Source organism: Erpetoichthys calabaricus, chromosome 8 (assembly GCF_900747795.2).
Source record: "Erpetoichthys calabaricus chromosome 8, fErpCal1.3, whole genome shotgun sequence".
Classification (NCBI taxonomy): Eukaryota; Metazoa; Chordata; class Cladistia; order Polypteriformes; family Polypteridae; genus Erpetoichthys; species Erpetoichthys calabaricus.
Window position 1 is genome coordinate 196,036,032 of NC_041401.2, and position 26,245 is coordinate 196,062,276.

General features: G+C 44.4%; 1 protein-coding gene across 32 annotated transcripts in view; it reads right to left on the reverse strand.

Moving 5' to 3' along the window:
- Nucleotides 1–26,245, reverse strand: part of clasp1a (cytoplasmic linker associated protein 1a) — a 991,009-nt gene that overhangs the window by 785,968 nt on the left and 178,796 nt on the right. For 21 of the 32 annotated variants that reach the window (XR_007935484.1, XM_051930265.1, XM_051930261.1 and 18 more), the window contains 8 exons: nucleotides 26,107–26,177; nucleotides 25,922–25,981; nucleotides 22,429–22,506; nucleotides 22,054–22,221; nucleotides 19,604–19,653; nucleotides 15,587–15,757; nucleotides 14,125–14,148; nucleotides 4,375–4,482 (listed from right to left, as the gene is read on the reverse strand). Coding sequence is in view for 31 of the 32 variants with exons in the window: in XM_051930265.1 (XP_051786225.1) it covers nucleotides 4,375–4,482; nucleotides 14,125–14,148; nucleotides 15,587–15,757; nucleotides 19,604–19,653; nucleotides 22,054–22,221; nucleotides 22,429–22,506; nucleotides 25,922–25,981; nucleotides 26,107–26,177 (730 nt within the window). In the remaining variant the exon portion in view is untranslated. The remainder of the gene's footprint in view (nucleotides 1–4,374; nucleotides 4,483–14,124; nucleotides 14,149–15,586; nucleotides 15,758–19,603; nucleotides 19,654–22,053; nucleotides 22,222–22,428; nucleotides 22,507–25,921; nucleotides 25,982–26,106; nucleotides 26,178–26,245) is intronic. The other 11 variants (XM_051930267.1, XM_051930264.1, XM_051930268.1 and 8 more) reach the window with 1 other exon arrangement.

Sequence of the window (26,245 nt, forward strand, 5' to 3'; positions counted from 1 at the left end):
TCAGGACTTGACTTAAGTAAGAGATACCCCATCACCCCCTGGGCAATTACAGGACTTGGCTGCCACACCTTTATTATGAGTCTTCCTCATCGCTCACTCTTCTTTGCAGAACCGCTTTACGTTATGAACTGGGAGACCCAAAAAGCAGTCCTGAAAATGCCCACTGGGGAAAGATTTCCTATCAAACCCCACATGAGTTGTGGCTGTGCCCTTGGGGTCATTTTGGTCAGATCCCTTGGGAGATCCCCTACTGTTCCAGATGTTCTCCACTGTGAGATAACGGTGGAGTCCCAGCTCCCTTTTTGATTGGTATGTTTCTTCATCTCCTCTGGAATTTCCTTTGGTTGAGGTGTCATGTTCTTCTAGAAACCCTGTAGTGATGACTTCAGCCTTTAGAGTGAGGGTCAGTTTAGGGGAAGCTTGGATTCACAGGGCTGGCTGTGTTCAGTCAGAAGGCGAATGTTGGTCAACTGTTTGACACAACAACTATGGGGGCAATTACTTTTTCACAGGGGAAACACAGGTGTTGGATATTTTGTATTACTTAAATATGCTAAGTAGTAATGGAGTTCTATGAGTACTCTGGTGGCCTTTCTCTAGCATTACATTTTGTCTAAAGATCTGCAGCCATTCATTGTGACAAAAATGGACATCAGCCAGGGTGTAAATCCTCTTCCACAGCAGCTCTGTTCAACTCTTAGTAATGTCAGCAATTCATTCATTCATTCTTGATTCAGACTTAATGAAATTACAGTTTGACTTAAAACTGTTTCTCTCCACATAAATGATTTGTCAGACTTAGGAAATGAAACAAAAACACCCGACACCCCAAGGCTGCTCTTGGCTCGCTGGCACTTTTAGGCCCCACGTCTGGTCCTGCCAGGCTCTCCAGTTGTCATTACGAATGGCTTCCGACATGTCAGGCTGATTCGAGTCAATGGTGGATGGGATTTTAGAACATTACAAGAGGTTTGGAAAACACTGAGCCACTCAGTCCAATTAGGCCTGACAACGTTTTTATTCCATTCAACCCAACAATGAACTTGGCCTTGTTGTTCACGATGTGCCAGTCCGTGTCATAAGGCTGGTCAACCCCTTCAAGGCATATTTGGTACAATCTGCTGTATGAACACAGCGTCTTCACTTTTTTTCACATTTTATTATGTTGCAGCCTTACACTACGAGTGGTAAACAAAAATTAAAGGTAATTTGTATGCAGTAACTACAATGGATAGTAGCTGACGCAATACAACATGACCGCAATGGCTTATGGGTAGCTCAAACACACAGCGCTGCCCTTTGCTGTTAATCTAGCCAAGCTCAAATAAACACGACACTCCACTGTGTGATCACACAATTGTAGAACAACGTGCTGTAGTGAGGTTTCTTTGGGCAGAGGGAGTGAATTCTGAAGTCCTAAATGTTGGGAAATGACGGTGTTTTCTAAATAAGCGGAATTCCGGGATATTAATTCATGCATTTATTTCTAGTAGAATTGACTACTGCAATGCGGTGTTCACTGGAGGTTCAAACTGTTCTTTATCCAGCTTTCAGTTAATCCAAAATGCTACTGCAAGAATTATTACAAGAACAAGAAAATATGAACACATAACCCCAGTCCTCAAGTCCTTACACTGGCTACCAGTGAAGTTTAGGGCAGATTTCAAAATCCTCCTTTTAACATATAAAGCCTTAAATGGCAGAGGTCCAGCTTACTTGTCTGAACTTCTCATGACTTACAAACCAGAGCGCACATTAAGATCTCAAGATGGCGGTCTGCTTAGGATTCACAGGATTAATAAAATAACAGTTTTAGTTACAGGGGGGTCCCTAAACTGTGCAGTGGTCTGCCTGCTACTATAAGAAATGCCCCTTTGGTCTCAGCTTTCAAATCCCGACTGAAGGCTCACGACTTCAGTTTAGCACACCCTGACTAGAGCTGCTGATTAACTGTACAGACTGTTATTAGCTCTAAAACAGAAGTAATATGATCTATGTTCTAATTTGTTACTAATCCTCTCCTATTCTGTTTCTCTTCTCTGTACTCAAATGTGCCACTTGGTGCCACTGCCCACCTGCCAAGTTGTTCTGCCTGCCTAAGTTAAAGTCATCTCTGATGGAGGATCGCAGGAATTGTTGGGTAGAGGGGTCCTTTCATTGGATTGGCTGGCCCAGCACTGACTCAGCTGTGGACTGGCCAATAGGGAGAGGCAGCTTGATGGCTGAGGTCCCAAATCGTATTATGGGATATCATCTACTGTTGATTCTTCTCTGTATTTGTAATATTTCTATTGCACTGTGATGTTGTATTGAGGATGACTTGTATTCTGTTCTGTGCATTATCTTGTATTGGCCCCCCACTTCTTTTTGAAACCCACTGCACACCCATCCTACCTGGAAAGGGGTCTCTCTCTGAATTGCCTTTCCCCCTTCAAGAGTTTATTGGGAGTTTTTCTTTGTCTTCTTAGAGAGTCTAGGCTGTTAGGCTTTGTCAAGAGGTAGGGCCTGTTAAAGCCCATTCTGGCACTTCTTGCGTGATTTTGGGGTAAACAACAATAAATTGTATTGTATTGCATTATATTGTAAACACTAACCTTAGCTAAGAAAAGAGACGCCTGTTGTTCTGATGAAACCAACATTGAACGGTTTGGTCTCAATACTAAGCGTCATGTCTGGTGGAAACCAAGAACTGCTCATCACCCGCGCAATACCATTCCAGCGATGGCCAGGGCAGCAACATGCTGTGGGGTTGTTTATCAGCGGCAGGGACCGGCGGACTAGTCAGAGTGGAGGGGATGCTGAACAGAGCAAAGTCTGGAGATCTCCATAATGAAAAACCAGCTAGAGAGTGTCCTGGACATCAGACTGGGCTGAAGGGTCACAAAGCAAGGACAACACAGATGTGGCTTGGGGACAACCTTGAACACCTCAGCCATCCAACCTGACAGAGCTTGAGAGGACCTGCAGAGAAGAATGGCAGAAAATCCCCCAAATCCAGGGGTGTGAGACTCGGGAAGACTCAGGGAGACTCCAGGCTGGAATGGCTGCCAACGGGGCTCCAACTAAGCACTGAGTAAAGGGTCTGAATACTCGAATCAATGTGAAATTTCAGCCTTTGATTTCTAATACATTTCTAACCATTCCTAAACTCCTAACCTTTTCTCTCTTGTCATTCTGGGGTGCTGAGTTCTTGCTTGATGAAGAAACAAATGAATAGAAAGGATTGTAGTACAAGGCTGCAACATCACAAAACGTGACAATAAAAGGTCTGAAGACTTTCTGATGGCTCTGTACATCCTTCATCCCATTTCATTTGTTGAACCCGCTTCATGCATTACTGGCTCATGAAGAGTGGGCAGTGAATTAAAAAGTGAACATTCCAGGGCTCTCTGTTAATAACTTTGGGGTATGAAGACCCACTTCACTGGGCAGACCAGGCCCGGCCCTGCCCACATTTTACGTCTACTGCAACTAAACTTCAGACATTATGCACTGTCACATGACAGACGTCTTAAAAGGAATTTTAAAATTCCAACCAAGTACTTTTTACAGTCTACAGTAGGAATCTCATGCTGTTCCTGCCTTGAGTTGTATGATTCCTGGGATTGGCTCCATCTGCCCCATGCCCCTGCCCTGGATAGGCGGGTTCATAAAATAGATAGATGGATTGGATGAGGCGGCATGGTGGTGCAGCGGGTAGCGCTGCTGCCTTGCAGTTAGGAGACCTATCTGGGTTCGCTTCCCGGGTCCTCCCTGCGTGGAGTTTGCATGCTCTCCCCGTGTCTGCGTGGGTTTCCTTACACAGTCCAAAGACATGCAGGTTAGGTGCACTGGCGATTCTAAATTGTCTCTAGTGTGTGCTTGGTGTGTGGGTGTGTGTGTGTGCCCTGCGGTGGGCTGGCACCCTGCCCAGGGGTTTGTTTCCTGCCTTGCGCCCTGTGTTGGCTGGGATTGGCTCCAGCAGACCCCCGTGACCCTGTAGTTAGGATATAGCGGGTTGGAAAATGGATGGATGGATGGATGGATTGGATGACAGTCAAATACCGGAATGTGCCAATATGCACCGTCCAGTACGTGACTTGGCATATGCCCAGTTCTGCACCTGTTAATTCATGTTGACGCTTTGCTAACTGACCGACGTCTACACCGATTGATGCACTGCGACCAATCAACTTGGATTAAGTGGAGGCCTCTTTGTGGGAATGAATGACAAAGGCAATGTGGCTCAGTGACCTGGTGTTGGCCTGTGCCAAGGGTCTCCTACTGCTTAAACTGCTTAAACCGTGTAACCACCCAAATGTTCATCTCTTCAGAGACAGTACAGTCCGGACCAGGCTTGTGTACGTCATACGTGATGTGTGCTGTGATACTCACGTTGAGACTGGGACACCACTTTGGCTCGACTGCGGCCCCGGTTGTCAGCCGGAGTTGTGCTGACCCCCACGGCACTGCCGGAGCTTTGTCTTCTGGTGCGCACTCGCCCTGTGGAAAAGAGTCAGCAAAGACGTCAATAAGGTGAGCGCATTTCAAAGTGCAGTAAACTCAAATCTTCAATCAGCTGTTGCTTTAAAACAAACGCGAGCGAGATTCACATGTCAGTTAAAATTCATCACATTGTTCACTTGGTTTGTGCTGCCATGCAACTACGTCTTCTTCTGAGACTTTGTGAAAAAGCAGAGTTATTAAAAAAGACTTTTCTCGTTACCCCCCTTGACATGAACATGACATCAGAGTTGAACCGAACAGAGGAGCGATGGAATAACCCAGATGTGAACTTTGAGAACCGCACATACAACATGTTGTCTGGATGGTGAAGGCGGCAAAACACGGGGAAATCTTGAGGGACAACCTGATGAAGTCTGCACCTTGGGAGAAGACAACAAGCTCAAGCAGAAAGGAATGGAATCAAAACAGCAGCGTGAACGTCCTGGAGTGGCCGAGTCAGAGTTCAGATCTCACTCCAGTAGCAAAGGCTGTCCAGTCATGACCGCCACGACACCTGACAGAGCACAGAAGAATGAGGAGTGTGAGGGATGACAGGCATGAGCTGGCGCTTTGACCTGGACGGGGTAAGATTCATTACCCGGCAGGGAAGCCAATGTAAGTAAGGAACAGGAGGAGACATTGCATTCGGAGCAGTGGCTTCCCTGATACACTAGATGGCAGCACAACCAGACCAGGGGCCTCATGTATAAACGGTGCGTACACACAGAAATGTTGCGTACGAACCTTTCCACGCTCAAATCGCGATGTATAAAACCTAAACTTGGCGTAAAGCCACGCACATTTCCACGGTAACTCATTCCTTGGCGTACGCAATTTATCCGCCCGGTTTTGCAGACTGGCGGCACCCAGCGTCAAAGCAGTGCTACTGTTCCTATGTGGTTACTCTTTCTTAGATCCACATCCACGGCGGCGGCTTTATCAAATACACTGAAATTAACCGCATATCGTTCATAAATTTAATGCATCTGATTGTAATTAACCTGTAACAATATAATGGTCCACAGAATGGTCAAACTACTGTTCCTGTGTGCTCATCCTTTCTTTCTTAGCTCCACATTCCTGACGCGGCTTTATAAATACACTGAAACTAACTGCATATTGTTTATTAGTGTAATGCATCTGATTGTAATTAACCTGTAGCAATATAATGGGCCAGGGAATAGCCATAGTATTCCAAATACCATAACTGCTTTAGCGTTGTTACGCTCACTGCATCTTGTTCTTCTTTTTGCTGTTCCCGTTAAGGGTTGCCACTGCGGATCATCTTTTTCCATATTACTCTCACTGCACCACTCGGAGTATTTATATCACTGTATCTGAGTGTGAATCACAGCAGCAGATGATCGGAAAGAGAATTATCGGTTTCAAGTACACACTACCTCAACCACGGCAAAAGCGTCAAAGCCTTTCCTGTACGGACCTCGCGTTTCAGAAACAGTTTCATCCCAAGAACTATAAACGCACTCAATCACCTCACTGTAAACTTGCACTACAGTTATAATATTGCACAACCTGCGCTACTTTATAAAGCGCGTATGATGGCAATATCATTTTTAAGATGAAATGCAGCAAAATGTGTTGCTTATAGTATACAGATAAAACTTTAACTTCATTTAAATAATCTGTATTGCTAATAATTAAACATGTGAGGACACGGTGCCGCAGCGTACAGCTAGTTCAAGGATAGCTCCTGCCTTGCGCTGTATTCTTGCTGGTGCTGACGCGACACTGGAAGGATTGACGAATAGAATAATTAAACATGTACTACGAAGATATTTCAATGTTCCTTAAAAGTTTTGAAGAATCGGCGTTCTAAGCTTACAAATGGCTTAACGTCTATTACAGAGCTGATTGTGTGGCGATTGGAGAAAGAAAAGTATGGACAGGAATTGGAGGTTAGTACGTTTGAAAGAGACAGTACTTCTGTAATAAATGATTTCATCGAAGGTCGCACATGGTGCAGCAAGCCTCTTGCGTGAGCTATGAACAATCACTGCGCCACCGTGTTCCCATATTTAATAACATGCTTTCATTCCGATCATCATGAAAATGATATCACGTATACATCTCAGTATTTTAATTATTCAGAGAGCTGTAATATCTCGAATGTAATGCATTCTGTGTCCTGTCGGAGAAAGAGAAAGAACGGAAGCACGTAGTGATTCACACACATAGAGCACATAGAAGATCAAACACAGAAAAAAGCATTTAACGTGCTACTTGAGAAACTAGTAAAATAAACGATTTTAAGATGAAGTTTATGATGTTCTACTTTAATGGCAAAATAAACTACGTGATTAAAGTGGAAATTTCGAGATTAAAGTTGACATTTCGTGCTTTTTTCCCACTGTGTGCCTATGTTTTTTGTTTGTACCCTAATACGCTTTCATATGACACTCAGACGGTGGGCTACGACTTGCCTTTTCACGGCGACTTTGATATGTGATTTCTTTTTTATTTCGGGCACTGTGCAACTTTGTGAATTTGATCTTTCGAGTTTTTCCGACACTCTGTCACTCGATCAACTTTCTTTTGTTGATTATATCACTGTTTAAACCCACAAATAGTACGTTTTTCCTTTGCCTCCACTTGGTATTCGCTGAAATTCTTATATTTTCCCCTGTGCTTTTGCCATTGTCTTTTTACAGCACGCTGAGCTTAAGGGCTATTCATATTGATTTGCATATTCAAAGAGGCGTAATTCTGGGAGGAGTTGGGGCGGGACAGAAGGCGCGTGCACGTGCGTTACTTTTCACGCAAATTGGGATTTATGTAGTGGAAGAACGTGAAAGTATGCGTGCGCACAGATTCCTGCATCGGGATTTTTCTGTGCGTACACACAATCCCGCTTTTGTGCTTACGCCATGTTATAGTGTGAGTTCTACGCACGGCGTTATACATGAGGCCCCAGGACTCCCACATGGACACCTGCAAGGCATAATGGGAATTGCAGTCCCATGGGAAAGCCCCTTTGGATTCCGTGAGGGCCACTGAAGGGAGCTATGGGATTATACAAGACTTCTGATCGACCCGGAAGTACTTCCATCAGGCTATGCTGTGGCACAAGAAGTTCTCCAGGGTCTACGATAAAAGGAGCCGCCCTGCCACATCCAGGGGAGGAGAAGCAAGAGAGGGAGAAGAGGAAGAATTTGTCATTGTGGTGGTTTAAATGGATAAAGAGGCCTTTTGTAAGGTAATTGTGAGTAATAAACCTTACGCTTGCACTGAGGACTTGTGTTTGGGGCTCTCTGGTGCCCCCCTGTGGTTCACAGCAGAAATGTCAGAGACCTGTGCCCACAGACTCAGGGCTGGCATGGCTACCATCTACTAATTAGTGACGTGAAAGGGCTGAATATTTTTGTTTCAGATTTACCACTTTGCAGAGATCTGTTGTCACGTTCACACTAAAGAGTCTTTAAAAAGTCAAATTACTTCCATTGTGTTTCAAAGTCATGTGACGACCCAATGTGAAAACTTCCAAGAGGGTGAATACATTTTATGGGCACCTTTATATTTTGATATACACACACACACACACACACACGGACGTATGGTTACACACACACACACCGTACATGGAGAAACACAACACACACTGTCTGACTTTTCCAGTCCTGCACACGAGTTGTTAACAGACAATAAATCACATCGAGAAATGAAAACAAATATAAAACAGAGGAACACTGAGCTCCTTACACAAGTGAAGGGCGCAGGCTCGTCTTTTTAGTTCACCTAAGCCACTCCTGTCAGAGGTCCTGTCTCATTTCCGAGTCGATGAAGATCGGGACGTCGCCGTATCCTCACAAGAAAGTGTGTTTTGCTCCAACGTTTGTTTGCTTCTTTTCAACCCAATTTAATGAGCTGCCACCTTCTGACACTGGACAATGAGGATTGTGCTTTATGTTTGAATGTATTTTGGCCAACTAAATGCTAAGCTCCCCTTTAAATCTTCCTCTTGTGTGCGGTTTTCTTGCAATTGCCTGTTTTGCGATTTCCTCACCAAATCACCTCCAATGCAACTTGTTGATTACAGTGCAATAGATGACATCTTGTGTAACAGTGTTTCAGGTGCAGTAAGGTTTTATGTTGAATGTCCGTGTTCTACCTCATTGAGTATCTTATTCTTTTGTAATTATATTTATATTTTTTTATATTTCTTTGACACCACAGAGACTGCACCTAATTTCGTTGTATTTGTTACAATGACAATAAAAGAGATTCTGATATTCTGACGTGCACGTGGGCTTGAGTGAGTGTAATTCTCCACCGAGACGTGAGGTGGCGCTATCTAAGAACGATCGCTCTTCTCCATCCATGACGTCACTTCTGAGGTCTGACCACCTGGACTTGCCTCCTCCTCCTCCTCCCAGAATTCCTTGTAAACAGAAGAGCGGCCATTTTGAGCAGTTGGCCTGATTCAGTAGTCGTGAGTAAACTGCTGAAAACACATTACTTTAACATGGCTTTCTCAGAGCTTCATCTTAGTTTAATCCTGATGCTCTGTATATTCAATTAATTATCATTATCATTCATGGCATTCACTGCGGTGGGTTGGCACCCTGCCCGGTATTGGTTCCTGCCTTGTGCCCTGTGTTGGCTGGGATTGGCTCCAGCAGACCCCCGTGACCCTGTGTTCGGATTCAGTGGGTTGGAAAATGGATGGATGGATGGATTCATGGTATTCATATTCAAATTCCGTATTAACCCCTACTTTCTCTTCTGTTCTTTTTCTGGTTTTCTGATCAAAGCACCATGATGCCCCTACATTGATGGATTAAAGGCCAGAAGTCCACGTGACCGTCATCATCAAATTCTACCATGAGAACCCTGAATACCATGAGGACTGAGTGAGGTCATGTATGTTAGCTGGAATGCCTACAGGGGGCTGGGTGGTCTTGTGGCCTTGGAACCCCTGCAGATTTTGTCCTCACAGGTGGCACAGTGGTAGGTAGTGCTGCTGCTTTGCAGTAAGGAGACTGTGGATGATTGTGGGTTCGCTTCCCGGTTCCTCCCTGTGTGGATAGCACTTTGAGTACTGAGAAAAGTGCATTAGAAATTAATTATTATTATTATTATTATAGATTTTATTTTTTTTTCCAGCTCTCTGGAGTTTTTTTTGTTTTTTCTGTCCTCCCTGGCCATCGGACCTTACTCTTATTCTATGTTAATTAGTGTTCTCTTATTTTAATTCTTATTTTGTCTTTTTTTTCTCTTTCTTCATCATGTAAAGCACTTTGAGCTCCATTATTTGTATGAAAATGTGCTCTAGAAATCTATGTTGTTGTGAGGACTCGTTTTTGCGTTTTACTTGTTTTTCGATTGATTACTTATATGGGGTTGGCCGCAAGGTGCGTCACAACACTTCATTGTCCGCAGAAATCCGCAAACCAGCAAAAAATCTGCGATATATATTTAAATATGCTTACATATAAAATCCGTGATAGAGTGAAGCCGCAAAAGGCGAAGCGCGATATAGCGAGGGATTACTGTATATAATAGATAGATAGATAGATAGATAGATAGATAGATAGATAGATAGATAGATAGATAGATAGATAGATAGATAGATAGATGGATGAAAGGCACTATATAATAGATAGATAGATAGATAGATAGATAGATAGATAGATAGATAGATAGATAGATAGATAGATAGATAGATAGATAGAAAGATAGATAGATGAAAGGCACTATATAATAGATAGATAGATAGATAGATAGATAGATAGATAGATAGATAGATAGATAGATAGATAGATAGATAGATAGATAGATAGATAGATAGATAGATAGATAGATAGATAGATAGATAGATACTTAATTAATTTATTTATCTCAGTAGAGAGTCACAGGTGGGATTTGCTCCCTCAAACCGGTCGGATTTTGTCTCAAGTCATAGGGGTGGGCTGAGCGTGCATGGCAGCTGACAACCAAGGAGCACTCAGCTGGCAGTGAAGTGCAGTGACGAGAGGTGAGGAAGGCCGGTGTTCTGGACATTACAAACAGAAGACGGGCTTGTGTATCTGATGTCAACAGCATTACAAATTGCAAACGTCTTGGAAAAACAGAAGTAAAGATGGCAGACTGAAACTGAAGTCACCGTCCCTGTAAAGCATCCCCTCAGCACCAACTCCGGCAGGCGGCATGTTATTGGTTGGCAGAAAAAGGGGCAAAATCACAATGCTGTGCTGGAAAGTTGTCACAGTGTTAACTCATTCCGTGTGTAATGTGACATCCTCAGGCAGAAATATCAGCAGCCCTCCAACTAGAAGCCACCAGTTTAAAAAGCAATTCAAGTGTAATGTGTGAGCCTGGCCGGGGCCTGAAGGCAGAAGTAGAGGGGGCTGCATGACATTCAAGCAAAGAGCTTTTCTGAAGCCCCCCTTTGTGGACCTCATTTAAATTCACCGCATTTGTACCTGAGAATTAAATCAAATAAAGCCACACTCAAAAGTAAAAGTTGTATGCATTTCACTCATTACGCCATTTTTGCAGGTCGGTAATTGACCAAACTTTGTGTGTGCATTAAAAGTATGGCAGGCCGGCTTGATCAGATGGTCGGTGGGCCTTCTGTGTGGCCTTGTCATGAAGTTGGCTCAACTAAAAGAACAAAACTTCTCCTCAAGCTTTGGGCCAGCTGGGCTAAACAAGCAAACTGGGTGGGCCGAGTGGTCTCCTCTCGCTTGTCCTCATCTTCTTATTTTGCCTTCTGCCCATCTTCTGATCCCAGTTATCCACCTACACAGTCATAATGGCAGCACAGGTGCAAGCCAGGGTGTCCGGCATGGGGACACCATGACACTAGGCCTCAGTCACACACACACACACACACACCTACACACTCATTCTCACCAGGCTAACTTATCTGTGGAGTGTAACTAGAATCCTATATGAATATGGCAGGACATGCCAATGCCATTAGGAAAGACACACAGACTGGGTTACTTTATCATTGGCTAAAATATTTTCACATTTGACATGAAATAAACTGAACAAAGAAAAGGAACAGTCAAGATGTGACAGGAGAGGAGAACAGGGATCACAGGACATGCTTTGCACCCTACAACTGGACTGACTGGCTATGATGGCCTCACTGTGGTCCACATTAATGGCACCCTGGCCTTGCATTTCGGGTTGATCACGTATGACATCTCCTGAAGAAAGAGGGCAGCAAACCACCGAGGGGTCAGACAGCAGCAGTCATTGAAATGCAAGCCACATGGGACTGAGTGTTGGAACTGAAGAGGACTCTTGACCACGAGTTAGGGGTCTGTGGCGGTGCGTGAGTTTTGAAACAGAAACTGAGTCCCACTGGCTGGGAGGGTGTGGGCGGGTGGGGCCTCAGAGTATTAAATGTGAAAACTGGATGATCGCGTTGGCATATCTCACTTGGGACGGCACCATTAGTTTGGCCAGTCTCCTCACTGATGCTAAACAAGGCACCTGAGGCCACTTCAGTATAAAAGGGGTCTGAGGTGGATAGACAGGGGAGATGAGAAGAAAGAAAGAAAGAAAGAAAGAAAGAAAGAAAGAAAGAAAGAAAGAAAGAAAGAAAGAAAGAAAAGGATGGATGGATGAGTAAAGAGAGCACAATAAGAAAGAAAGAAAGAAAGAAAGAAAGAAAGAAAGAAAGAAAGAAAAGGATGGATGGATGAGTAAAGAGAGCAAAAAAAGAAAGAAAGAAAGAAAGAAAGAAAGAAAGAAAGAAAGAAAGAAAGAAAGAAAGAAAGAAAGAAAAGGATGGATGAGTAAAAAGATATCAATATAAGAAAGAAAGCAGGAAAGAAAGAAAGGAAGAAAGAAAGATGAGTAAAGAGATCACTATAAGAAAGAAAGAAAGAAAGAAAGAAAGAAAGAAAGAAAGAAAGAAAGAAAGAAAGAAAGAAAGAAAGAAAGAAAGAAAGAAAATAAAAGGATGGATGAGTAAAGAGAGCACAATAAGAAAGAAAGAAAGAAAGAAAGATGAGTAAAGAGAGCACAATAAGAAAGAAAGAAAGAAAGAAAGAAAGAAAGAAAGAAAGAAAGAAAGAAAGAAAGAAAAGTATGGATGAGTAAAGAGAGCACAATAAGAAAGAAAGAAGGAAAGAAAGGAAGAAAGAAAGATGAGTAAAGGGAGCACAATAAGAAAGAAAGAAAGAAAGAAAGAAAGAAAGAAAGAAAGAAAGAAAGAAAATGAAAGAGGGATGAGTAAAGCGATCACTATAAGAAAGAAAGAAAGAAAATGAAAGAGGGATGAGTAAAGGGCAGCACGATAAGAAAGAAAGAAAGAAAGAAAGAAAGAAAATGAAAGGAGGGATGAGTAAAGGCAGCACAATAAGAAAGAAAATGAAAGGAGGGACGAGTAAAGGGAGCACAATAAGAAAGAAAGAAAGAAAGAAAATGAAAGGAGGGATGAGTAAAGGGAGCACAATAAGAAAGAAAGAAAGAAAGAAAGAAAGAAAGAAAGAAAGAAAGAAAGAAAGAAAGAAAGAAAGAAAGAAAGAAACCAAAGAGGGGAGTTGGGACTCAAGTGAGCGAGGACAATATCTCAGAAAGGTCACATGATGAGACAGTTTCCCCTCGGGGACTAATGCAGGGTATCAAACACCAAATATGGTGAGCAGGCTGCTCCGGTGGGCAGGTAGTCTGGCAGTGGGGAGTTGGCACCTCAGTGGGTGAGAGGAATGGCGCATACTGGGTAGCATTGTTCCATCTGAGCACCCAGGGAGCAGGAACAACTGCAGTGGATGCCAGGGTGAGAGCGGTGGGACGATGAAGCAGAGCTTTGGTGCCCAAGCAGTGACTGACTGAGGTGGCTGGGGCACAAGTAGTTTTCGGGATGTCTCAGCTCTCATTGAGCAGACCTGATGGGTGTGCAGGACCTGAGAAGGTTCAGTGAGGTGTGCAGGCTTAGTGAAGAGAGAGAAGTCCCTGATTTGATCCCTAGGATTTTTACTCCTGTTTTACATTCTCTTTGTTAGGATTATTAACTCTTTATTTATTAATTAACTGATTTTACCCTCCCATTGTATTGTGGATTATTTCTTTATTTGAAGAAACGGCCCCATCCTATTTATTGGACACTCCCTAATTTAAGAATAAAATACACAGCACACTTTGGTGCGCCAGTCTTGAGCCTACGACTGGGTAACAGGAGACTTTTTCACAAATTGCACAACATTGGCTTATATTACATAATAACAATAAGTTTGATTTATATAGCGCCTTTTCCATGCTGCTAACAACACTTTTCGTGGTATTAAATGATAAACCTTTTTATTTCTGAATCAGGATGTAAACATGGCATTCATTTGTTCCTTGGCCATCGCTGCAGACTACTGGGAGTACGTAACCTGTTTTGGGTGGGGTATTCCTGTAAATACACGAAACATAAATGTTTTTGCTGCGTCCTTTCTAACGGCTACTGACGCCTCCAAGTTGTTATCTTAGGGGTAAACAATCACAACAGACTTCAATTGTGTTCACCATACAGACATAGAAGTAGGAGTACACCATGCACACACAACATGCAGTGCAACACTGTCCACAGATGAACACGTGGCATACGCTTTGTGACAACAGATACCAAGAGGGAAAACAGGGTTGTCAACAGACGCGTCACAGAAACAGACATCTTACCCTCTGATTTAGCGGAAGTACCATCTTTAAGCAAATCAAGAAAGCAAGGAAAGGGATAACAGGGAAAGATTAGTATCCGTTAGCATGAGGAGTCGGATGGGCCATGTCCCATACATAACATCAAATAACATTCTGAAGACGATAATCCAAACCAGGCATGGGCAGGGCGCCAGGCAATCATAGGGCCCACCCACACATACACAGGGACAATTTGGAATCACCAATCAATGGAAGCGACAGGTCATCGTGGGTCAGTGGGGGGGATAGTGTGGTGGGAAAGCTGGATCCCACATGGACACAGGGAGAATGTGTGGAAGCCAATGTCCCCTGAATATTCTGTAGTAACTCTCGCTAGGACGAAGCAATCTGAACGAAACAACGTGCAACGTGCTCCTCAGTATATGGAGCTTCAGACAAGCCGGGATGCCCCAGCCGTCATGATGTTTAATCTTCATTTTGCCAATTCTGGGTGCACACCGCCCATACCCCTTCACTCAGTCAGGATGGTGATGTACCGTATTGAGCAGCGCGTCACCCTATTGGGTCACCAATTCATTGAAGTGACATCAGAATCAACTGGATGATCGTGAGTTAACAGAAGGTGACTTCCAGCAAGATGGAGCAACGTGTCAGAGTCTGGCAGAAATGGAGTCCTTCTTTGGCAACTGGGTCCTTTCAAAGGGGGCTTTGGCCACCACGGTCGCCAGATCAGAGACCACCAGACTCCTTCCTTCAAAGGAAAAGTCTATCGGCACAAGCCTCACACTGTGGAAGATTTGAAGGAAAACATCCCACGTGACACTGCTGCTATTCCTACCCGAGACGCTTGCCGAGACATTCAGGAACATGGAGCGCCATGTTGAAATGTGCCTGGTAAAAAACGCAAACCACTTCCAGCATCGCATGTCATGCAATCGATTTACAGAAACGTCAAGGCATAGAGCGGATATTTTTTGGGTCAGATTGCTTCGTCCTAACGGGAGTTACAGTACATCAGAATATTGGGGGTCTCTTTCGAGTGAATCTCCCTGTATCATATAGAAGGACATTTTTGCCTCCATTTCAAGTGTTATTAACCCCATTGTGTAGGCTGCTTTTAATAGAATTGAAAAATTTCAACATTTCTTTTTCTAGATTTGGCCCCCCCGGAACTTACAAAACGTGCATTTCCTGACGTGATGTGTGAGCGTGTGGACAGCAGGCAATAACCGAAGTGAACCGTGAATTAGACCTTTCACTACAAAGAGGCTAATTGTCTATTATTAAGGAAGTGCCATTGCTGATGGGAAATAGCAGAACATGTCAAGCGTGGTACAAATACAAGACCCACGTACCGCACATGCTAATTAACACATTTCACTACCTCTGGCGTCTTCTAAAACGAAGTGTTTCATTTACAAGCAACAAGACGTCCCGGCTGCTGTCATGTAAGAAACGCCCCAAACGCCGTGCGCACACTTACCTAGAGACGCGTACGAGCCCGGAGGCAGGGCAGCCGCAGAGCTGAAGGGAGTCGCTGTGGGAACCACCGTCATTCTTGACTTGGCACTTGCTGCTGCATTGACGTCAATGTCACTTCGGGACCGCTGGAGGGACCCTGGAGTTGTCACCGACTTGGAACTGACTGAAGATGCTTTAGGAAATCAGGAAAAAGACAAGACATTCATCAGAGGCCAGGCCTTAGCCCTGCTCCGGCCCAGTGTCCTCCCACAGTAAGGAGAAACAAATATGGAGACAGTTAAACCCCGTGACATGCTTGTCATTGTGTCCTTGTCACAGCCCTTCCGCATGTTCTGACTCCAGCCAAACTGCAGAGAGCCACTAACTGAAATGAGTCCCAAAGCTCCCATGTTTGTTCGGCTGCCGTAAATTCAGTTTCAGCAATGCAGGTCAGTTCTGATTGGTCCCTCATTCTTCTGCCATTTAACATTTTTGACACTACAGCAGTAATTGTGACTTGGAGCTCATCATTTGAACTTGTTTGGGCTTTATGTCATTTATTTTCTGTTATACAGTATTTTTGACATTGCCACGCTGTCAGTTTGTGCTTTGTTTCTGTATCAATGTCACTGCACCTTTGTAGCGGCTGCAGACGATGACCAAGCGATGTGGCCAACACCGTGTGAGATGGCATGGGACGTCATCAACAAGGAACTACTTAAGGGTGGCAGTGAGCAGCAGACCTCACCCAAGTTTCTAGTCATTCGATTATTCAAACGATCCATGTGCTAAACTATTTAGGAAAAGCATTTTGGGTAATTTTGATTTTCTTTTGCAGATTGTGTTTTGATGCTTAAAATTCTTTTACCTTTTTTACTTCTGACCCTCACCTTTTGTTTTACCCCTAGTCCTTTGTTGGTCAAAGCCATCAGCTACCCACTGTACTGTCTGCTGAGGCAGAGAGTGAGGACAGGAGAAAGAACTCGGTGTGAGAGGCATCGTGCTGGGACTGGCACCCTAGCCAGAGCTGTACTAGCATCTTTACCCGGCTGGGGTACCAGTTTAAACAGAAGGATAGGAGAAGACAGGTTCATTAGGGCATTGTCTCCCCCAGCATTCTAGGTGGCAGCATCCCTGAGTGGCGGTACCTTTGTGGATACCCACAGGGAAGCTGTAGTTCTTTGGACCCACCCTGTTGGGTTCTGTGGATGCCATCTCGGGGCACTAAAGAGTTTGGTTTGCCCTACTTTGTGGGGTTTCAGCATCACCTGGAAGTACTCCCAAAACACAGTCTCGGGACATCGGAAGTACTCCAGGGTTTAACATAAAAGGAACTGCCTGCCTCAACACAGGGAGCCACAGTCAGGAGAGGGAAGACAAAGCTTGCTGGACGAGTGGAGGAAAGACGACAGAGAGTTGCTTACTGTGAGAGGTGTGGTGTGGGAAACGCTTCCTTGTAGGGGTTTCACACACTAAAACCTTTTTGTTCACTTTGGAACTTGTGCCCGAGCCTTTGTGTCGGGAATTTGTGCCCCCTGCAGGTCACAATGGCAAAATGATCTTCAAAACCCAAAGGACAAGATTAAAACTTACACTCAGAGAAACATGCAATGGTCAGAAACCAAAAAAAAAAGAAAAAGAGTCGCAATGTAAAGTACCAGACTAGCAGATTACAACAGTCTGGGTGAACTTTATACAGCAGCATTAACGTCATCATTGCTATGCTGTTCCAATGCATTCTAGGATACAAAGCCATGGAAATGGCCAATGTCTGCACCTTTAGATAAAACAAAATGGCTCTGAAAAAGATGTGAAATAAAAGTAAACTTTTCAACAGAAGCTCTAATACAGAAAATAATGAAGAGATTCTCGATGTATAAAAACCCCCAGAAGCGATACAAAGAAATTTTTTTTACTTCGAGGCGCTCAGGACTTTTAATAGGAAAGATCAAATCATAACAGCCACAACTGAAGGGTAGCCCACGGTTTTGTGTACCACATGACTCGGTTTGGCACCACGTCACTGGCCAGAAGGAGGCTCATCATTCTGCTATGAAGCACTTCTTCTGAAAACTCTCAAAGGAAAACAGCTTGTCTATTTCAAATGCCAAGTGCATGTCCTCTGAACAATCCGTGATGGGATGACAGCTTTCACCACAGTCATCATCACCACCAGTTTAACGGTCACTTTAGCCAGTTGCCCCACAAATTATTATCCTGCACTCTCCATGATTCCGGGTGTCACTGTATTAGAACATGAAGAGTCGGGCATTGAACCAGTCCTGCAGAGAACTTTGTCGTTTAATCCAACCTGGGGCCCATCAGATGCCCTCCAGACGTTAACTGCTTGTTGAAAACCTCCTGTTTGCTGTTCCCTGATACGGCATGTCCACGGCATCGCTGAGCTTTGCTTTCAACTTCTACCGCGATCGCAAAATGTGAAAACAACCAGACGTTGTAGTGGGCCGACTCAATGCGGCCATCTAGTGTAGATGAGCAAAGCTGCCATGCCCAGTTCACTTTAAACGTGGCAAAAAGTGAAGGCGTATGGCAGAGCTGGGGCTCAGGCCTTTCGATGCGTATTGCTGCTCTAAAACTGAAAGTCTTACAAATCCGCTGCTGGGGCTCCTTCCTACTGACAGCGATACGCCTTGACGGTGCCTCACTGGGACGGCTCTCTTGTTATTCAGACGATTTGTTCTGTTTTTGTCATTTTTGCTGAGTATTTGAGAGAGACTGCTGTTTCTATTTTGGGTTACGTTTCTGTAAAAGGCTAAAATTCCCACTTGGGACAAATACAGTACAGGTATGAGCCGCTTAAAGTCCACGATACGTTCTATCCATTAGGACTTTGTGTGATCTGGACGCTGTGTGAACACCCCATAATGTACAGGCTGGTCCTGCTTCACCTTTCAGCATCTCGAACAAGCTTCGTGACTGAGCTGTGATCGTCAACGGGCCACCTTTGTGTTTGCTCCACAATGCACGTCATTAGCAGTTTCTAATACAGGAGCCTCTCACATTTCCGTTAGCCTTGTAGCGCTCAGTGGAGCCGACGTCTTTAACAGGTTGGAGAATTGCTTCTGTTTTTGAGGATCGTTGTGATTGTCGAGTGCGACACGCCTAAATCTCGAGCGACAGTGTTCGCTGACTTGAATGCCTTTGTGTTTTTAATGACCTTCTGTTTCACTTCCAGATCGCTACTTGTCCTGCCCCTCTTACTGCTCATATCACTTGTGCTGGTTTTGCTGCACTTTGGGAGCCATGATGCACTTTTTATTATAATATTTTTAGAAAATGAAATAGCGATTCACACAACAACACTCAAAGAGACGCGTGATACACGACATTGGGCGCTGCTGCCTATGAGGACGTACTGCATGTGCGACCAAACGTTACCCGCTATATGGCGCATATCTGTACTAATTAATTAACTCACTCACTCTCCACCTATCTATTCGTTGGGGCAGACGACCAGAGACCTTGACCCACCGGGATGCCTGGTGAAGGGAAGGACCGGGAGAGGGGCAATATCTTCCCCAGGGCGCCAGAGGGCAGCATCCATGGATTGCATCAGGGCAGCGGATACCCTGTGGGGGTCTGTGGGCACAGCTAGGGGGCACCTGGATGGTTCCAGAGCCATGGACTGCAGCATTTCCGCCACACCAGGAAGTGCTGCCAGAAGATCATCATGGAGCACTCGGAGCACATTATAAAAGGGGCATTCAGAAAACCGGAGTCGGGTGGAAGAGTTCGGAGCGTGCGAGAGAGGAGTGGAGACGGCAGAAGTTAAGAGCAGAAAAAGGACTGAGCCGTGTGAGTTTACTGTGGCTGTGTTGGCGCTCTCGGTGTCTGTCTGTGTCACACCGTCTACCTAAAATGACGACACTGATTATCTAAACACCACTACAGTGCACTAGTTTTTTTATGCTTTGACGTACCAGTTAGAAATAATTGAACACTTACCTTGCAATTTTGTCAAAAAGCTTCACAATAAAAGTAACCGTTAAATGTATGATTAAAAAAGTGCATAACTTACTTCTGGACACACTGCTTCCAGTTGGACTTCTCTTTGTAGACAATGGACGGCTGACAAAAAGAAAAGGAGAAAACAACAATTAGAATGGATGGCAGATGACATGCTTTCTAAACCAGATTTAGGACAATATTTTGATGGGCCAACAATTCTGAACATCAGAATATGATAATATTTGGAAAATCCAAATTGGCGGCGCCATGCAGGCTGCGGCTGCACGGGCTCTCTGCACTTTAATTAGAATGTAATTGATTTTAACTATGTGTTTTTATTAATGTGTTGTGCATCGTATTTTCGTTCTGCAGCACATCTTGGATGTTCTGCTGAATGACAAATAAAATTGAATTGCTTGATTGATTGCTTGGATTGATTGATTGATTGATTGATTGATATTTACTGTCAATGAATCCAATTCAGGGTCACGCGGCGCCACTGCCTATCCCAGCAACACAGGGTACATGGCTGAATATTCTGCTCCTACAGTGAATGAGTGAGTGCCGTGAGGAGCCCCCTTTTAGGGGTGACAGGCAGTCCATTGCTGATCCCCTAGGTTTTGGAGAGCTGGGAGGAAAATCCATGCAGAGGTAGGGAGAACGTGCAGAGTGGGATTCAGGGAGGGGGTCACACACTAAATGGCTACCAACATTTCTCTACAACTCACATCAGCCATTCTCCTTTAATCGCAGCTTCATTTTCTGGTAAGACATGATCAGCCTACCAACTGCAGGCTCCTCTCATCACATTTCCAGGCTGACCCCATTAAATTGGGGTAGACAGACTCGGTCCTAGAGGGTCACAGTGCTGAGGGGTTTTGTTCCAACCCGGTTGCTTAATTAGAAACCAAATCACTAAGAGATGTTCTTTAATTTTATGATTTGTTTGTGGTTTTATTCTGCCACGTCAGCTCATTCTTATATTCTAGGCCACCATCTTAGCTGGAAGCACTCAGTCCTTCACTTGCTTCTCTTCGTTAAACCAGGTGATCACACACAGGTGTCCTGTACATGGTGACACGTCAGATGGGGAACTGCTGCGTCCTTTGTCACTGCCTCTTATTGCTAACTAGCTGTCCCCCCGCGGCTCCACCCATGTAGTAGTGAAACGGGACAAAGTTTAAAAATCAATAAAAAAATTTAAAAAAATGCAATTCTGGCGAATCTGAAGGTAGGTACGCTCCAGTGCCAAACATTGGCACTGTATCTGATCGTGTTCAGCTTTGACGGGAGAGCGCCCCCCCGCGTGCCCGTGATATCTCTGCCAATGAGCAGCTACCCTCTAAAACACATGTAGCTCTGATCTCTCTCTCTATCTCTCTCAAAAACGTCAAATGTTACTCCTTAACAATCTCTACATGAACAAACGGGTATCGCTAGCTAAGCAGAGGCAACATGTGGTGAGAGGTAGAGTGACTCGGACAGAGGCTGGCATGTGAGTGAGGGGGGTCCATTCCCGGCCTCTCCTTCCCCTCGGCCGCTCTCTTGGATTCTATGAGACAAAGTCGTAAAATCAACCAGAACGTTCAAGCAAATTATAGAAAAAAACCCAATCTAAATCCGTTAAGTAGTTTTCTTGTGAAAATCGGACAGACATACAGACAGGCATTGGATATTTTTTATATTATATATATATGTGTATATTGTAATGGACGGCCAACAACTCAACCTGCCGGACACACCCAGGACACTAGATGGCGACTTCCCTGCAGCTTAGCTGTGCCCCGGATTCCCACAGGGCACTATGGGAAATGGAGTTCGGCTTCATAGCCCTGCTGGGTACCGTGAGTGCTACCGGGTAGCGCTGCAGGAAGACACGGGGATTTTTGTTTCCCATATAGCCCGGAAGTACTGCTAAGTCATGGGGATGGAAGGACAGAAGTACTGCCGGGCTGAAGAAAATACAAGTCTCCATCTGACCTGGAAGTGCTGGTGAATCACATGGACGGAAGGACAGAAGCACTTCTGGGTCAAGGACTATAAAAAGGACTGGTGGAGACCCAGCAAGGGAGCCGGAGTTGGGAGGGAGCTGCTGGGAGGAGAGCATTGTTATATTTATTGTATTGTTTATTGAGTATTCAGTGGATGTGGTGTTGTGAGGGCACTTTGATGAAAGAAAATAAAAAAATCTTCTTAGTGCTTTTACAATTGTGTTACAGCATCTATCTGTTGGGTTGCACGGGGCAATAGCGCCCCCCCAAACATCCACTATATATATATATATACAGTATATATTTATATATACACACTAGCCGTCCCTTGCAGCTCCACACACATAGTAGTGAAACAGGACAGTGAGCAGCACCCTGCCCGGCTCCCCGCTCCTGACGTCACGCCTCTCCCTCCCCTCGGCCCGCTGCATGACATATTTCAAATACCAAACTCCATACCCTGGAATGATTCTAACGACGTTTTTGAGCCCCCCAACCCTTGGCGGCTCTGACGTCCACTTGCACTTACTTGAGGCTTTCCTGTGAGCTGGACGAAGATCGGTCCGATTGCGGCAGGGACACGATGCTGTCTGAATTTTTTAAATGTGACTGTAAGGCCTTCTGGTATGAAGACTCCAAAGAATGGAAAAGTTGTTCAGCCTCTCGACTGAAATGGCCATGAAAGCCCCAGTAACATCTTGAAGAAAACAAAATAAAGTAAGAATGATGTAACAAACTCAGGAACAAATGTCCATTTTTAAAAGAAGAAGAACATCAAATACAACAAAAGTGAAGAAAATTAGGGAAAGAGCGTGACAGAGTCTTATCCATTGTAGTTACCAGGATGAATGTTTTATAAGATGTCACAGTAAAGGGACAAGTTGTGGGTAACAATCGCACTTACTTTCTGGCTACGGATCTGGCTTCAGAATCCGCATCATGGATGCCCTTCTTGATGGTTTCGGTCAGAACAGACAAGTGCCTGGAGGAGAAGAGAGCAGGGTTCAACTTTCCATCCGTTCTGCAGCGTGGAACTTGGCAGTGACACAAGGAAAACGTTTCCACGAGATGTCAGCCTCGTGACATTTAGGCTTAACAATCAGCCATCATGTAGGAGGTCAGCTTTACCCCTCAACGCCATCAATGGAACAGGTGAGGGGCTTTGGGCTCAGGAGGCGTTTTAAAGGTTTCTCACTTGTTGCTATAGAAACGGCCACAAGAGGACTCCAGTGCCTCCACAGATTTAACCCTTTATCAACCACTAATAAGCTGACCTCCATGTCTGCTCTATTTGCCAGTGCTGAGGATGAGCATCAAGTGGCCAGGCTGCCAACACTCAGCACAGAGACCCTCACCAGCTAGTAAATCATCTCTGATGTGATTCTGGCATCAAAACTAATACATAAGCGTACAGCCACCTATATGTATCCTTAAAAAATAAATAATAAATTTACAATATGTATTTGTAAAGTGCTACTGCACTGTACCCAACTATACCTTTCTTTTAGGCTAATGTTTCCCACCCAGAAGCCCACAGAAATTTTTCACCAGTCCGCGAAATGTCAGGCCAGGCCATAATATAAATGCCAGTGCGCTATGTAAAATGGCCCGTCCACTGAGCTCGTCCTGTGCTAAACCCAGAAGTGTGTGATGATATGAGCCGCGGCTGTTTTAATAAAAAACCAGGATAGTTTTTAAAGCGTCATTAAACGAGCATCTCAAAACACCCAGGGGGGAATGGAAGGAAGATCGATCGTCATGTAATGTGCAGCTCGAAACTTAACAGGAGACCAAAGGCCTCCAGTCCCTAAAACATTAACATTTTAAAACGGGTCCACCTGCCAGAAAGGCTGTGCACCTCTGCTTTGGACCAACTGATGTTTCCCTGATGGTGTTTCCTCAATTGCATCAGTGAAATAAAAGAGTGGATAAACACGCATAAAAAACACAAACGTTATTTACACACCACAATAATATTCTTCCACTTTTCAACTCAGTGGGTCTAAACATTAGTTTGACTGAATCGCACCCATTTTTGGCGTCGCCTTTGACATCAGGACATCTTTTAAAATGATCTAAAACCTTTGTATTCCACCTTATAAATACTGGAAAATGAAGATGTTTTCTAAATATGGAAAATAATTCATACGTTTATTTCTAGCAAGTCTGATTACTGCAATTTGTTATCCACTGGCTGTTCAAACTGTTCCATGTGCAGCTTTCAGTTAATTCAGAAAATGCTGCTGCAAGAGTCATTACTAAAACTAGAAATTGTCCGTCCGCATAACCCCAGTCCTCACGTCTTTACACTGGCTTCCAGTCAAGTTTAGAGCTGACTTCCAAATCTTGTGGTGGTGCGAAGTCCACCGTGACTCCCAGGCCCACCTTCATGTGACTGACTGACAGACAGACAGACAGACAGACAGACAGACAGACAGACAGACAGACAGACAGACAGACAGACAGACAGACAGACAGACAGATAGATAGATAGATAGATAGATAGATAGATAGATAGATAGATAGATAGATAGATAGATAGATAGATAGATAGATAGATAGATAGATAGAACTCTTTATTGTCATTATGCATATACATAACGACATTTTTTTTTTTTGGTAGGACTCGGCTTCAAGGCAGAATACTTAAATACACAATACACTATAAATAATAAAATAAACATAATAAGTATAAAAGACAGCAGCAATAAAACTAATCATCAAGTCCAGACTTTTCCTGAGGTAGTACGCCTACAGAGACCAGTGATCTGTGTGCGTGGGTCTGCAGGGGAGGATTAGGAGGGAAAGTGCGTGTGCGTGTCTACAGGGGGGCAGGTCAGGGGTAGATGTAGATGAGTGTGTGTGTGTGTATCACCAGGGGCAGATGGACTTCACAGCTCTGGGGAAAAAGCTGGTCTGTTGGTACGTGATTTTATGTTTCTGTACCTCTTTCCCGAAGGCAGTGGTACAAACAGTCCATTTCCCGGATGGGTGAGATCCGCAGCTACACATTTGGCCCTCTTCTGCACCCTTCCAGCACATACAGAGTCCAGGTCTAGGAGAGGACGTCCCACGATCCCCTGTGCTGTTCTCACCACCCGTACCAAGTCCTTCCTGTCCTGTGCAGCTGCCATACCACACTGTCATACTGTGACAGAGAATGCTTTCTATAGCGGATCTGTAGAAGTTTGTGAGCAGCCGCGAGGAGAATCCAGTACGTCTCATCTTCCTGAGGAAGAAGAGTCTTTGTTGGGCTGTCTTTACCAGGTGAGATGAATTCAAACACCAGGCCAGATCCGATGTGATGTGGATACCCAAGAACTTGATATTGTCCACACACATTACAGACTCCTCATGTATGAATATAAGAGCATGTTCTGTTCTTCTGGACCTCCTATAGTCCACAATGACTTCTTTGGTCTTGCTGGTGTTCAAGATGAGGTTGTTGGCTGAGCACCATAGTGCTAGGTGTTGTACCTCCTCTCTGTAGTGAGTCTCCTCATTGTCTGAAATGAGACCCACCACGGTCGTATCATCTGCAAACTTCATAACCATATTTGTGGTATGGATGGCAGAGCAACCTCACATTTTTACCTCCTATGTGTAATGCTTTATATTAACTGACATTAAATTTCATCTGTTTCAAAAAATGAGCTGTCGGGGTCCTTCTATAACTATTCAGGCGGTTCCAGATTATCTGCTACTCCTCCTAGTTTAGTATCAGCTGCAAACATACCCGCCTTATGGCTCTGTCACGTTAGATGACTTTTCCTGTGATTTTCGTCGTACCCCTCATTTACATGATTGTAGCCAGTCGGCAGCACACACTTGTAAAGCCAAACGTCTGATGTGACCTACCCAATGACTGAGACCAAACAGTCTGCGACTGGCGAGGACCCAGTGGTCAGTGTGTGGATCCCAACACCTCAGTGCAGTGACAAGGACACTGTGCTGTAAAAATGGTGCAGTCTTTTAGATAAGTCCTGACTCTCTTTGGTCATTAATGATCTCAAAGGGTAGGGTTTAACCCGATATCCTGGCTACATTGCCCACCCAAGCCTGATCAATCTGGCCCCCTAATCAGCCCCTGTCCCTTAATGGCTGACTGTCTCTCTCACCCTTTGACCATCTAGCAGCTAATATGTGGTGAGCGGATTGGCACAAAATGGCTGACATCGCGTCATCCTGGTGGTTGAAGTGGCTCCCCTCCCTCTATGTAAAGCACATGGAGTAGTGACAAAAGTGCTACATAAAAGTAATTAATTAATTAAAAACCAAAAATAAAATTCTACACCATAAAAAAAAATCCCTAAAAGAAAAACAAACTGCTACAAAAGATGAAGAATTCAAACCAAACTCTAACCATCCCAGACTTGTCCCGCATGCAGTTATCTTACCTCTCTAATGAGTGCGTCTGCCATTCTTGCAGAAGTAAATCTAAAAATTCATAGCAGCGCCTTAAAGAAAACACACGACAAGTCAGAAGAGGACATGACACACATCAGCCGTCGGGACACAAGCATCACAAGCACTTTGTTTAAAGGTGACAGGACGCTGTCATTGAGGTGTGACCCGAGCTTACCTTCTAACAGCCACTGACTTTGAAGTGCAATTACTGGTCATTATTGGGATTAGTCGGGGATAATGTGTGCGCTGAGAAAAGAAGAACACAAAACAAAAAATCAGCCTGCAAAATAACATGCGACGTACGCAGCGGCCAC